General features: G+C 39.1%; 1 protein-coding gene across 1 annotated transcript in view; it reads left to right on the plus strand.

Annotated features, from left to right (window-relative positions):
- Nucleotides 1–14,088, plus strand: part of chrna1 (cholinergic receptor, nicotinic, alpha 1 (muscle)) — a 16,117-nt gene extending 2,029 nt beyond the window's left edge. Inside the window, exons 2-10 of the mRNA XM_032541733.1 lie at nt 5,116–5,258; nt 8,678–8,722; nt 9,118–9,227; nt 9,325–9,520; nt 9,702–9,939; nt 10,950–11,173; nt 11,277–11,391; nt 12,285–12,409; nt 13,699–14,088. Coding sequence (XP_032397624.1) covers nt 5,116–5,258; nt 8,678–8,722; nt 9,118–9,227; nt 9,325–9,520; nt 9,702–9,939; nt 10,950–11,173; nt 11,277–11,391; nt 12,285–12,409; nt 13,699–13,827 — 1,325 coding nt within the window. The 3' untranslated portion in view covers nt 13,828–14,088. The remainder of the gene's footprint in view (nt 1–5,115; nt 5,259–8,677; nt 8,723–9,117; nt 9,228–9,324; nt 9,521–9,701; nt 9,940–10,949; nt 11,174–11,276; nt 11,392–12,284; nt 12,410–13,698) is intronic.
- The last annotated feature ends 1,484 nt before the right edge of the window (nt 14,089–15,572 follow it).

Here is a 15,572-nt window from a genome sequence, read left to right on the forward strand (position 1 = left end):
GTGTGTTTTGGGTCATTGTCATGCTGGAATGCCCATCCATGACCCATTTTTAATGCCCTGGCTGAGTTCTAGGCAGCATTCCTCCTCCTCTAAACACGGTGAGTTGAGTTGATGCCAAAGAGTTCCATTTTGGTCTCATCTGACCACAACACTTTCACACAGTTGTCCCCTGAATCATTCAGATGTTCAATGCCAAACTTCAGACGGGCATGTATGTGTGCTTTCTTGAGCGGGCGCTGCAGGATTTCAGTCCTTCACGACGTAGTGTGTTACCAATTGTTTTCTTGGTGACTACGGTCCCAGCTGCCCTGAGATCATTGTCAAGTTTGGAATAGGATTGATTGATTGCTTCTGTGGACAGGTGTCTTTTATACAGGTAACAAACTGAGATTAGGAGCACTCCCTTTAAGAGCGTGCTCCTAATCTCAGTTTCTTGCCCGTATAAAAAGACTCCTGGGAGTCAGAAATCTTTCTGATTGAGAGAGGGGTCAAATACTTATTCCCCTCATTAAAATACAAATCAATTTATAACATTTTTGACATGCGTTTTTCTGGATTTTCTTGTTGTTATTCTGTCTCTCACTGTTCAAATAAATCTACCATTAAAATTATAGACTGATTATTTCTTTGTCAGTGGGCAAACATAAAAAATCAGCAGGAGATCAAATACGTTTTCCCTCACTGTAAGTCATCCATATTATGCTTGATCATCTCTTTCATGATTTTTTCTTTCCTTTGAACACATGTTTGGCGCATTTACTGATCCCCGCAAACTACACGTTAATTAAATGCTCATACCCATGTATTTCACGAACTCTGCTTGGAAAGAAAGACGTATTTACAGCAGGATGTGACTTGTTTTTCTGGTAAGCAGCAAAAAGCAAAATGTAGAGACCCTAACTTAAATTACTGAAAACATCTACTTATCAAATTAAATGAGCCACTCATACCTGCCGTGAAGCGTTTTGACCGTATCTCAGAGAGAAAAAGGAAACCAAAAGGCTTAGATGCAGGTTGCAATGGATGAATGAACTCTCCCTGATAAAGCAGTAGCATCAGTTTAACCTAAAATGGCAGGCAGAGCGCTTTGATCAGGTCCTAACTGAAGGGGTTTTACATTCTGTAACGGCTTTTGTCAGTGCTTTTAAAAACAAATGTTTTATGTTCAACACAAGTCATTTTTCAATGAAACCTATTGATTAGCTCAGTTTTGTTCAGTGTTCATCTTTCTCTTATTTATATAATCCATCATTCAGTGCTGCACCAGCAAGATTACCAGTCTAGGAGTTTCAATAGGAATTTACTTCAATTTATCCTTTGCCATTCAGTGACTTGGGTACTTGCACATTTTATTAAACACACTGGTGACAAATTGATGTGGTGGCCAGATGGAGGTGGTGTGACAGGGTGAATGGATGCAGCCTTTAAGAAACCAGGTGGACATTATCTGCATCACTGCAGATGTGCAATAAAATGGTGCACAGTAAATCTTCTGAAGGTCTTTATTCCCGGATGCTACACATCCACTTTGGAACATATTTACTAGCCAGAGCTTGTTTGTCGGTATATCAGAGATTATTCCAGCCTCAAACATGATTGTTATGTCTCACGGTAAATAAATGAATATCTTTAGATAGTATAACTTAAAAAAAGAAAAAAAATCACACTGTTTTGTAAGAGTAACCGCCATATTTAGTTAATGGTTGCAGTATCTTAATTTTTAAGCCTTTTCATCCTTGACCCTCATGTTGTCCTTGGGTCAGATTGACCCATTTTCAGTTATTTCTTTTTTTGTCACAAATAATGGGTCGTTGAAATAAGTGCTGAAAATTAAAAACATATCAAAGAATTTGGAAAAAACATCAAGAAAAGCACCCACAACATTGAAAAAGTGACAAAAAGCAATAATAATGTTGAAAAAAAGCGACCAATATGTTGTTGTTTTTTCATGGTTGGCGGGAAGACAACACAAAGGTTAATAAAGATCCAGTTAGATGTATTTATTTTATTTTATTAAGGTTGTGCTTAGTGAAGGTTGCCTAGTCAAAACATGGAACAAATCTGTCTCTTTAAGAGATAGTTACATGAAGAGAAACCGCAGAAATGTTTTAGCTACACGCAAGATCAACAAGAAAATTCAGTTTTTGGTGTCAGCCAGAAACAATAACCAGTTTAGTGTTTGAGTAACAGATGTGAATGTCAGCACAGACACAATGCAATGATTAGAGTACGCAAACTAGTCATCTATAGCCAACCATATCCATTAAACCTCAATCAAATGAATGAATGTTCCAATTCATACCTGTTCTCTAAAAGGTTACAAAAGTTAATTGGGAAAGAAGAAAGATGAGGCCATTTTAAGGGTAAGTGGCTAGTTCCTCATTTTTTTAAAGCCCTGCTCAAATGCATCATAACAGTAGGACCAATTCACTTCACTCAACAGTATTTTCCCAGCCTGTCACAAGACATTTGGTCAAAAGCTTGCTTCACGCGCACAAAATCAACTCAAATACAACTCGAAATAATCTCCACACACACACACTTTTGTCCCTTTTCAGCTAGAAAGTGGCAGAAAATTGAAAGGGCCTGAAATTGGAGTTGAGAGTAGGCAATGATTGACAGCTCCAAGTGGCTCCTCTGTCCCGCCTCCCCTCCCATCTATTTTTGTATGTGGCCAGATCAAAGCGTGTTAGCAGGACAACAGACAGGGAGCAGGCGGTCAGCGACAAATGGACATCAGTCCTGTAAACAATAGGGTTGGTTGATGTCTCCTGACTCAGCAGATACCGATGACAGTGAAACATCACGGTGGACGATGATATTGTTGTTCGGGGCGGGTGGGGTCATCTTGAGGGCTGCGCCTATAAAAAGGTACTATGGTTTTCTGGTGCGTGATGTCCAGAAGCAGTACGCAATTACAACTATCCAAACCAATGACGATAAATATTTTGGGATTATAATAGGATATTAAACTTTGAATGTGTGTATGTATAAACGTAGAGTGTGTGTGTGTGTGTGTGTGTGTGTGTGTGTGTGTGTGTGTGTGTCCTCTTGCGGGCTAAATGAAACTAAATCCTTGCCTGCTCCGTTCAGTGTGGATTGCCAGGACAATCCTAGAAATTACGTGCAAAGGATGTAACTTGTGTTACTGGCAAGCAGCACTATGCTAATCTGCTGGGTCACATTATAACAAAACTACACGATGGGTTTACTGTGATACATGAACAAAGGGGATGTGATATTCCACTTGTATCACAAAGTAACGCCTACTACAATAATAGGGCCAACAGGTGGCTATGATAAAGACTCAAGGTATGTTAGTTCTGTCTTGAGAGTGGTTACCAGACTATGGAGACTTAAGGGTATTTCTAATATTATTTGCCCATTGATTATGGAAGAACCAGAACAGTATCTTAATGTATAATCTGCTAATACTAATCGTAGACACACAATGGCAAATATAAAAAAAATAAACTGCAGTCAGAAACTCTTAAATAATCACATTTGAGGGATGTATTCCATCCGTATGTATCTGGCATTATCACATTAACATCAAGTATCAGCTTCCCAAATTCAGTATTGTTCAGGCTCTCTTATGTTCACACAACAACAAAAATAAAAGTTATGTGTATTCCACACCAACGGTTCTAACGTATTCACCACATTGTATTGTTTGTAAAATAGTTCTAGGTTTCAACAACTGCCAACATCTAGTGTGATTTTTTGATTACATGTCATTTAGCTGATGCTTTTATCCAAAGCGACATTCAATTGCTATAAATGTCAGAGGTTACACGCCTCTGGAGCAACTAGGGGTTAAGTGTCTTTGTCTTTGTTAAGTGTCTTGCTCAGGAACACAGTGGTAAGTATGTAAGTTTGATGATGATAAATTAAACAGAATGGCCTGTTGAGATTATTTTAGCCATGAAACGATTAAAATCAAGTCATACGGTACAGTTTTTTAATTTTGGTATTTCAGTAACCCTTCCAGCCACATAAAACACAAACTTTAGTAGTATTAAAAAAAAGTGTAAAACTGCCAAAAGAAAATCTGGAACAAGGGCACATTTTCATAAAAGCTCCCCACACAGGTCAGGTGTACTACGCATAAACAAGCTATTGGCAATGCAATGCCTCCTAAAAGCCTGTTGGGGGCAGACAGACCGACTGTGAGGCCGAATTATTAGGATTGATTAATGAATAAATTAAATAAGATATTTTCTATGTCTCTTGTTCATCAGTAACCAACAAGTGAAGCAGCTCTAGGCTGCACTGGGGTGTAATAGGCTATTTTTATGTTGAATATCTCATAGGCAAAGCATCATTTATGGGCTAAAGTCATGATTTAAAAAATAAAAAAAAAATGTTAAAGGGCTATAAGTATGTTAGTCGTAAACGCCTTTTGTATGAAGAGGTGTTAAATGTAGGTTAACTGTTCTGAGCTCTAACTGATCCAGACTTAATGTCAAGTGGATTGGCCAGGGTTGGTTTTCCCAAACACCCTCTTAACACAGATTAGGTTCTGCTCTAAGGATTTATACAGAAACCTACTTGATCGCAGTGCCTAGACAGTTAATGGGACATGCAGTGCGGAGGTTTGTCACTAATATGGCATGCCAGTCACTTAACTGCTGCAGATCTGTCTGCATGTGCCTGTCCCTGTCTGTCTCTCTCATCTAATATTTCCTCGATCTTCCTGTCTTCCTACTTAAACTCTTGCAGTCATTCTAAAGGGTTTCAGGTTGCCGGTTGTAAGCCTGGGAAATGTTTGCTGTGTGAATCACAGTTAAAAGCAATGTGCTGGCCTCCCTCTCGCTTCAGCTGTGATTTTAGTTCCAGTGTGAAAACATTTGGTTGGACATGGGCGTCAGCTGGGTATGGTAATACTGTGTACCTCAGCCAAAGTGAGCCAAAAATAACATTCGCTACCAATGTGTGAACCAGAGTTTGTGTACAGCACAAATATTGAACATCGCACATTATTGATTAAGATCAAAGTAAAGTTTGAAGGTTTTGAAGTCATTCAGTCTGATCCCCAACCTCTCGATCCATACATTCAAAAGATGAGACGTACGTCACAAAATAAAGTCTGACAGAATTTTTTGTGTGTCCTAGGTCCAGTATTTTGCTCAGAGGATGAGACTCGTCTGGTGAAAAACCTATTTACTGGTTACAACAAGGTGGTTCGCCCTGTTAACCACTTCAGCGAAGCCGTAGTGGTCACCGTGGGACTGCAGCTAATACAGCTCATCAGTGTGGTAAGACAGAGGGAAAGAGTTGATATTGTAAACAGCGAAATAAAATGTCTTTTTTAAAAGACCAAAATTTGTATACATTTGCTAATTCATAGAAATGTTCCAATTCCATTACATAGTTCAAAACAAGGTAGCATTAGACAATATTTGATGGATTGGAAACATTGCATGATAAGCCAATCAAGATTTAAGGCCAGACATATCGGCAACATGCTTTCACTTCACGATTGTTGTTAACTCCATGTTGCTCGGTTACTTAAAGTTAAATGTGGGATTCATCAAACTAATTTAAAAGCAAATACAAAAATATGGAAACAGTCCTAGTCAGAGAAAAAGCCACAGCCATCTACGTATGTATCACAAAACTAGAGCTTTAATAGCAAATCCCACTGTCCTTGGTACTGAAATATAAAAACCTTGTCGGCAATAAAGAACGGATGAAATTGTAAGCACTGGCCAAATTGTATGAAACACAAAATATTCTACATCACATAGCATCTGTTTTCAATTATCATTTATGATACAATCAAGCAACAAGGTTTATGTCACACACAGACAGAAAGCCACACGCTTTTAGACCATGTGATGGCATGGCAACCCCAATAACGCAAACATCATGCAAAATGAGGAATTTGGACACACGGTTAAGACCAAGGCTACTACACACATAAATCCAGAAACACTGTCAAAGCCATGAGAACACAATGCAACAAGGTTACAGAGGCCAAATTACAATAGGCTCGACTCAGCAGCCACGCATGCCTATGTGGGTTATGCCACCCACACTCTAGCATCAGGGTCATAGCGAGCATACTGTTTCAGTGATGGCCCGGCAGCCGCAGAAAACACCCAGACACAACGCAAATAAAGATAAGATGCTCTTACTGTTTGTAGCTCTCCTTCTGGGTCCAGGCTGTAAAGAAGATGACCATGGCACTTCATAGTGTATGAAGTGAATAGAAGGGATGTAACAATGGATCTAGTCCATATAGCCTAGGCTAAATGTGTAAAGATTACAACGGTGACATAATAATAATAATAATAATAATAATAATAATAATACTGAGATGGAAATAAAACTAAGTTTAGCTATATCAATAGTAGACCAATTGATAGAAAGTTTTCGCACTGAAGTTGAGGCAACCGTTTAATAGATAAATTGATAATTGATGCTTTTTGAAGGGTTTGCCACCCATAGACACAGGTGTTAGAACACAAATCTGCTCAGTCATGGCACGGCAGCCGCAAAACACAAACGGCACAATGCAAATATTAATGAATTGCTTTACTTCTGTGTCTAGGCACTTGGTACAGAAACTTCACAATGTATAGGCATTTAAAAAACACGTGTTTTCAGAGATTCTGGCTAATTACAGCTCTGCTCAGGTTGAAGGTGGTCTGGAGCTTTGATGGGAATTTATTAGGTCACAAATCTTCATTCACCAATAAGAATGCCAAAGGTGTAATTAATCAGGGCTATAGGCCTACACACCTACACAGTCTAATCAGCCAGACTTACTGAAAACAACCTGTGTTCAGACTACAGCCTTTAAATAATTCTCAAGACGGAAATAAAACTAATCTTAGCCTAATCCGTACATTAGTGAACCAAATGGTTTAAAGTTTTCCAATGAAGTGGATGCATCAGGGAGATCAGAAACCCTTCAATTAATGTAGGTCTTTTGAGGGGTATGCCACCCATACAGTGGTGCTCATGAGTTTACATGCCCATACTTAAGTTGACTAAAAAGAGGAATAAAAAAAAAATCATGTTTTGTAAATAGATCTTAATGCTTTAATTAAAAAAAAAGGAAAAATCCAACCTTTTAATGACACCAATTTTCTTTGTGAGTGAATAATGTATTATAAATAAATTTATATTTTTCCTTAAAATGCAGGAGGCATAAGTAAGTACACCCCTATGTTAAATTCCCATAGAAGCAGGCACATTTTTTATTATTAAAGGCCAGTTATGTCATGGATCAGGATACTATTCATCCTGATAAAGTTTCAGTTAGAGTAACAGCCGGTTTGATTTGCATTGAGAGATGATTTTATAGAAAGTATCCCATGCCAATTTCTATGAATGGTAAAGGGTAGGCCTATGTGATGATATGGGGCTATTTTAAGCATGGTCATGTAAACTCATGAGCACCACTGAACTTTAGAACCAGGTTAGGACAAGCACATCGTCTCAGTCATAGCACGGCGGCCAGAAACACATGAAGCACAATGCTATACAAATAAGTTGCCCTCTTACTGTTGTAGCTCTCCTTCTGGGTCCTTAGTCTGTGAAGATGGCTGCAACTCGCTTGTCAAGTCCTTCGACGACACTTCTTACCACTCCTGTCTTTTCTTCTGTCCTTGTGTCGCAGTGTCCCTCTTTTCCCCACAAGACGTCGATTGGACAGCAATTAGCCGAGTTAGCTAACTAGCGTTAGCACTGTTGATGAAACACTTCACTGCTAAGAGCAAAACCAGTCATTTTTTCCCTGTTATCTTGCTGCTTTCATGTTAGCTAACCTTAATCACCGCAGAAAAGCGCTTGACATCCTGAAAGCTTGCCCAGGTAGCGTTACAATCCCCTCACAGGTGAAGCTAAGTCTTCTCACAAGTCAGCCATTTTCCCCGGCGAATCACTCCACGGTAAATGCCATTACTTTTACAGGCGGTTTGGTTTCTAACATCATCCCGCGGCTGGTGAGCACCAAGGTGCTTTATTTCAGGTTTTTCTTCAAAGGTAGACCTCTAAACGTGTGCTGTCAAAGATAAACAACATGCTTCGTGGTTGTGGCGGGTAAAGTTGACAAACTTCTGCCAGTGTCCGGTGCAAACTACCAGCCAATGAGGACAACAGCAAGGGACTGCAGTCGGCAAATAGCCAATCAAATAGCAAGTTTGTGCCAACGAGCATGCGCACTGTTGTTTTCCCACGCACCAGGCCCTTGACATTGCCACCAAATTAAAATACAATTTTTGTATCCGGTCACTGGTTAACTGAGATTAATGATAAATATGTTATAAATGTGTTATGCATTAATCCAGGCCAGACCTATAATAATTTCAAAATAGAAAAATAAAAGAGTAAATCTTTCTAAAATCCACACTTTTGTCTGCTTCCAGCAGGTGGCGCAATGATAAGGTGGCTGTGGCCATCTCAGAAAGTGTTTTTCTTTGCTTTGACAATTTGATGTAGAAATCTTTTTCAGCTGAAGTCACATTTCAATTTGCTCAACCGTTAACATTTAATTGAGGGATTCAAGAGCATGCACTAAAATGGAGAGAAAACATTGCCTCTATATGTGCTTTTGTTTTGCTCTAAACTTATCAAAAATCATAGGAGTCCATAAGAACACAAAATAAATGATTATATGCGTACAAATAAGATTGTGTTGATGTCTGTCTTTTTCTGTATCTCTCAGGATGAAGTTAACCAGATTGTGACCAGTAATGTCCGTCTCAGACAGGTAAACATGAATGTGTTGAATTCAGGACAACAAGAACAAAAATGCATGCAAACCATTTATTTAAAAATCCCAATAACAATACTAATTAGGCCACAATATTTACACAAGAGGGTATGCTACATTGCAAATAACTAAATTTAACAGCATTTGGAAATCAGGCCCCACAATTGAAGCAATAGAAAGAAAACATCCTCTCTGGTACTTCTAGTACCGTTATTGTGGCGTAGTGAAGCAATGCTTAGGTTTGCTTATAACTGTCATTGGTTTTACCAACAAAGACAAGAGTGTCAGTGAGTTATCAAACTTTTCTTAGTTTTTAACAATTAATCTGCTGTAGAGTGTTTTTAAGAACAGACGTAGACTAAATTATCTATATTTCCGGATTTTCACCCCAGCAATGGCTGGATGTGAACCTGAAGTGGAGTCCAGATGAATACGGAGGCATCCGGAAGATCAGAGTCCCTTCAACCGACATATGGAAACCTGACCTGGTGCTATACAACAAGTAGATCCACGCTCCTATATTCTCAAACACACGTTTACATCTAGCACTCCTTGAACACCTAACACCTCTCCTCTGTCCCTGTTCTGCTCTTCTACAGCGCTGATGGTGACTTTGCCATCATCCATGAAACTAAAGTCCTGCTGGAGCACACTGGGATGATAACGTGGAACCCTCCAGCCATCTTTAAGAGTTACTGTGAGATTATCGTCCTCCATTTCCCATTTGACCTGCAGAACTGTAGCATGAAACTGGGAACCTGGACGTACGATGGACTGCTGGTGGTCATCAATCCAGTGAGTGGGACTTAGTGTCTGTTGTTTCAAATGACTACAGATATAGTATCTAGCCCCCTCCCCCCTCAAAAGAAAAAAACATCCTATCATTCCTGTCATAACACCATAGTCCAACCCCTAATGCTCTTAGCCCTTTTGTAATATATTGTTGGGCCTTGTGTCCTACTCTTCTGTCTCTTAGGACAGCGACCGGCCCGACCTCAGTAACTTTATGGAGTCGGGTGAATGGGTGTTAAAGGACTACAGGAGCTGGAAACACTGGGTTTACTACACCTGCTGTCCCGACACACCATACCTTGACATAACCTACCACTTCCTGATGCTGCGGCTGCCTCTCTATTTCATCGTCAACGTCATCATTCCCTGCATGCTGTTCTCTTTTCTCACCGGCCTGGTCTTCTACCTGCCTACTGACTCCGGTACGTAGATCCCGGTGGGTTCGAAAGTGCGTAGAAACATGTCCAAAAAAATCTTTAAATCTTTGATGGTGACTAAATAGAGTAGATATAACCATACCCTATTTTCACCAGTTGATAGTAGCTCATTTTAACTGTACTTGGTCACATGTGGCACATGTCAGATATGTATTATTAATGTGGAAATAGTGAAAAAGGAATATTTTCAGGCCCTTTTTGGGCCACTTTCTTAGGTGGGAAATCCATAAATACAATAAGATTTGGAAACCTGTGACAGATTGGAATGTTCCAGTCATTTAATTTTACTAAATTAACTTATTCCTATTCTTGGGTGTGATTCTGTAAAACTAGATCATAAATAAAATAGAGCCCAACTGATAAAGGATTTGTAAAGCCAATACCAATACAAGTATTTGGTTAATAAAAAATCCGATATGCCGATATATTGGCCAATATATATTAAAAAAAATAATAATCCAGAAACGCGTTACAAAATTTAAACAGAGTTCCTTAACCTTAGTTGTTTGGTAGTTATTTATTATAGTAATTTGTTTTATTGTCACAACAGAACATCAAAATATATCAAAGTTCTGATAAATAAAATGTATAAAAATACAAACTTAAGACATTAAACCTTTGAACAAAAACACAATAACAAAAAAATAATAAGTCGTAGAGTGCCCTCTGGTGGACAAACTATGCAACTCCAGCACTCATGACATGGTTGACCGACTGTTATTAAAAAAAAAAAAAATGTACATATTCATTTATCAGAATCATTTATTTGTCATATTATAAATACCGATACCAATAGTTAGGGAAATGCCTAATATCGGCCGATAATATCGGCCCAGCGATATGTTGGTCGGGCTCTAAAATAAAACACAAGTTAGTGTCCAGTTAGTCTTTCATCTGGAAGGCCCTAACTGGACACCAGTTTGTTCTATAAGAGCTGTTTGAAAGTGTAAAAGTAGCCTGAATGTCTGTTTTTGTTTCCACCTCTCTGTCTCCAGGTGAAAAGATGACTCTGTCCATCTCTGTCCTGCTGTCTCTGACTGTCTTCCTGCTGGTTATTGTGGAGCTGATCCCGTCCACTTCCAGCGCTGTGCCTCTCATAGGGAAATACATGCTCTTCACAATGGTGTTTGTCATCGCCTCCATCATCATCACAGTCATCGTCATCAACACACATCACCGCTCGCCCAGCACGCACACCATGCCCGCCTGGATCCGCAAGGTTCACGTTTCGTTATCCTCTACCTGCGATGCTTTAAAAGATGTTGTTTAAAATGAATGGATGAAAGGAATGTAATCAATGCCTGCATCTGTTTGTCTCTCAGGTCTTTATTGAAACCATTCCCAACATGATGTTCTTCTCAACAATGAAGCGTCCCAGTCAGGAGATCCGGCAGAAGAGGTTGTTCCCTACTGACATGGACATCTCTGACATCTCAGGCAAGGCTACAACCAGTCTCGCATTGCCAGACCCCTCCACAGCGCTGCAAACGAGGGTCTGGCTAGCCCACACAACATTCCAGGATGGGCAAAAAATCATGCTCTGGTTTATTGGCATGTCTTTCAACCAATCACAATCATCTTGGGCGGCGCTAAGCTCTCCACACAGCCTCAGGAAGGAACTTGTTTTGGTGGAACATGTGTACGTTCCAAGGTTGTTTTAGTCGTGCAACAGAAAACTCAGACTGGACAGATAGTCTAGCTAGCTGTCTGGATTTACCCTGCAGAGATCTGAGGAGCAGTTAACGAGGGCTGGGAGATATGGAAAAAATCAAATATCACGATATTTTTGACCAAATACCTCGATGTCCATAGTAGTTTTGACTATTGGTACTTTCACAAATTTATGTATTTACACAATGAGATTTTTGATAAATAATCATCAGTAATGTGGATATAATGACTAAGTGGGTAAAGGCAAATAATAGATGGTAAGTTCAGAAAATGACATCACATTACAGTAGTGCAGTTTTTAAAACCAGAAAAAGACGACACGTATGCCATATTACAATATCCAAAATCTATAGTCTTCATAAATCCACCGGCGTTTAAAATTCCAACACAAAGAAAGCGGAAGGTAATGGACATCCAACCAGAAAGACTGACACCTGGTGAAATGTGAGATGTCAGTGGAAACGTTTCAGACGATGTGAGTCACAGAGATAAGTCCAACGGATCCCAGATGTGAAGAAACGCAAATTAAAACATGAAACTGCTGTAATTTGCTTCATAAATAAAAAGCAGAATACACAACATAAGTCAGAAACCCATTACCAGGATGCAGTATCTCTTTCTGTGCATCCCCACAACTACATCCTGTCTGTCCCCTGCAGGTAACCCCACCCCCACCAGTGTCACCTACCAGTCTCCCATCGCTAAAAACCCCGATGTCCGCAGCGCCATTGAAGGGGTGAAATACATCGCTGAGACCATGAAATCAGACGAGGAATCTAACAATGTAAGACAATGCCTGCATGGATAATGGACATGAATGTATGAACCTATAAGTTTGTCAAATATGTAAAAAAACATGTAAACATCAAAAGTAGATATATCATCACGAGTTAAATGTGCTATTGTTGCAAGGCAAGGCAAGGCAGCTTTATTTGTGTAGCACATTTCAGCAACAGGGCAATTCAAAGTGCTTTACATAAAATCAGTTAAACAGATAAAACACAAGTACAAACAGTTAAAAATCATAAGCATTAAAAACCGGTAAAACACATGAATAGACAGTTTAAAACAAAATAGAAAGATTAGGACACATAAAACACAAGAATAAAAGTTACAGTGCAGCATAAGAAATTTAAAGAAATGAGCAGTCATTAAAAGAAAGGCAGCATCAAAAAGAAAACATATACTGTTCCCCGCTTGGGGAAATTATGTCACTCAGTTCTGTCCCTGACAGAAGGAAAATATCAATGATTTTTTTACTTTTTTAGCTTTTAGCTGGCAGCAGATTTTTCGTGCAGATTTATCTGGCCCCTGGCAGCAGATTTTTCGTGCACTTGTGATCCAGAGAGTAGTGCAGAAATGAGTCAAAACAGTAGCAAAAGCAAAGATTTAGTTGAATTTCACAGTGACTTCCTGAATTCTTGTCACCATGAGTTGTTTTTTTTACCTGTCTTCACTCTTTGTGCTGGGCTTTATTAATGTTCCATTCCCTCGGCCAATAAGCATATGCATCCTAACGATAAACAAATATCATGCTAACTAGACAAACTGGGATGTTCACTGGTACTGGTAGACTTGAACCTAAAAGAACTTTATTATCTTCTTAACCCTCCTGTTGTCCTCGGGTCAAATTTGACCCCTTTAAAAAATGTCTATATCTGAAATATGGGTTTCTTTTTAACCAAATTACCACAAAAAAAATGGATTGGATTCCACACAACGCTCTTTGCAAATACAATTGATCACTTTCATTCCTGACTAAACTCATCTGTACGTTACTCTGATCTTAACTATTGGTCAAAATAATTCATAATTTCTGCTTTTTTAACTCAAATTATAGGTACAATTCTATATAAATACGGGTTATTGACTATGAATTTCAAAAAGTAGTGGCAGTAAGGTGGAGTTAGTGAAAACTTAAAAAAAGTCTGAAGAAGAGACAAAAAAGGCAAGTTTTTGTCCGTTTTTGACTCGGGAGGACAACACAAGGGTTCATGTATCTTGTGTGTCTGTAAAGGAAACTTTAAAACACAAAGCAGCAAACCAATACGGCCTTGTTTCGTCTCCTTCCAGGCAGCAGAGGAGTGGAAGTTTGTTGCCATGGTTTTGGACCACATCCTGCTCTGTGTTTTCATGGCCGTGTGCATCATCGGAACGCTTGCCGTCTTTGCTGGGAGACTCATCGAGCTCAACATGCTGTAGAGGCCTGACCCACGGAGGAGCACGTCTGTTGTCAGGGTAGTCGTCACCCTTGGAGGTGCATCCGAAACATGTTCATCTTTGGTTCAGCTTGTGTTTGCTCTCTTTCTCCCTCACACACGTACAAACTTTGAGTTAATTTTCCGAATCACTCCTGTCTCACCTTTGAATGTGCACGTTTGTATTTACTGAAAGAGACTGCAGTAGAGCTTGCCTCTTAAAGGCAAAGCCTGAGTCTTGTGATCTACATGGGTCATACTTGAAGTTATTCTTGTTTATTATTTGAGTTTTTGTACAGTGTTTCATTGCTGTGATTCACTATGGTGAGTGTATGTCATTACTCTCATGTAAAAGCCATAACAGTGAAAATGTATTTGTTTTGCCTTTTTTGGCAGCTTGTTCTAAGGTTTGGGTCCGAGGATTTTCTTAAATGTTAAAACAGACTTTAACATGAGATCCCGTCCGCTGTGCTGAGGATCAACTGAGAATGGATGCTGTACAGCAAATACCTGCTGTCTATTAACATTCTCCATCTCATTATTGTTCCGCCGGTCGAGGGCTTCGTTAAGAGTGATTGTCTACATAGAAACGTGTTCAGTTTGTTCAAAACCGAGCGATGAATTCTATTTTATTTCAATCCAACTTTATTGCCAGTTGTAAAGACTGAGTCTGGTTGATGACACAGACCTGGTCTTTGAGTGCCGGCAAGATATATTCCTGCCTGGAAGTTTTGGTCGTTTATTTTTTTGTCCGACACTTGACGTCTAAACTTCTCATTTATATTTTATGGGTTAAGGTTGTGAACTGTGTAAATATGGCTTAATGGCAAGGTTTGCTTTGTCACTGCATGTAAATTCCTCTTTACTCTGTTGAACAGTTTGTTAAGAGCTCATTAGTTTTTAGTATCGTTTTGATAAATGATTTTCAACCACAATGAAGGATTATGGTTGAAAATTGTTTGAACTGCTCTGCCTCGTTAAAGAAAAACTATTTTTCAGTGAAAATCTGAAACAGCAGACCCGTTGTAGGTAGAGTTACTGGAGTCTATAAAGTTTTATTGAAGCTATAGTGCGTAGTTTCTGTCGCCCCCATGAGGAATTCTAAGCAATGACAACAAGTGCCCCCACCCATCCTACATGCAGTTGCTAGTAGCCAAGGAGGACACGGAGGATTAAAAAAAACATGTTATCACTTGAGTTTCTGCGCCAGAAAGTCACAACAAAAAATCTTCTGAACACAGCCATACTGAGAAATCCAGAGAGAGTTGTGTGAAGCTGACAGTATTAATTAGCTTTGTAGCAACGGCTTCAATGTAATGGACGTTCATTAATATCAAAAAGTTACGCACTAAAGCTTCAAGTTACCATACAGTGAAATGATTGTTTAAATAAATAAGGTCAAATAAATTTAACTCCTTACAGGATCATGGGATTTATGCTGATAAGAAGTGTGTTATGTGCAGCTTTAATTGTGCCATAGCAAATTAAATAAACGGTGACATAGCTAAGGAAGATTGTAACGCAACATCACAGCTGCAGCGTTGCTGCCTGTGTTACCAGCAACCAGCTGAAGGCAACTTGATTTATTTTGCAGCTGTGACTCCATATGATAAAAGAACTTCCATTTAGTTTGGTTTAATTATACAATAAAGTTGTTCTGTCATATTGTGCGGGTCTTTTTTTTTTTTTTAATTTGCAGTTATGTAGATGTGAATTTGAGTGAAAACATAAAAATACAGTATTTACTTT

Source organism: Etheostoma spectabile, chromosome 17 (assembly GCF_008692095.1).
Source record: "Etheostoma spectabile isolate EspeVRDwgs_2016 chromosome 17, UIUC_Espe_1.0, whole genome shotgun sequence".
Lineage (NCBI taxonomy): Eukaryota > Metazoa > Chordata > Actinopteri > Perciformes > Percidae > Etheostoma > Etheostoma spectabile.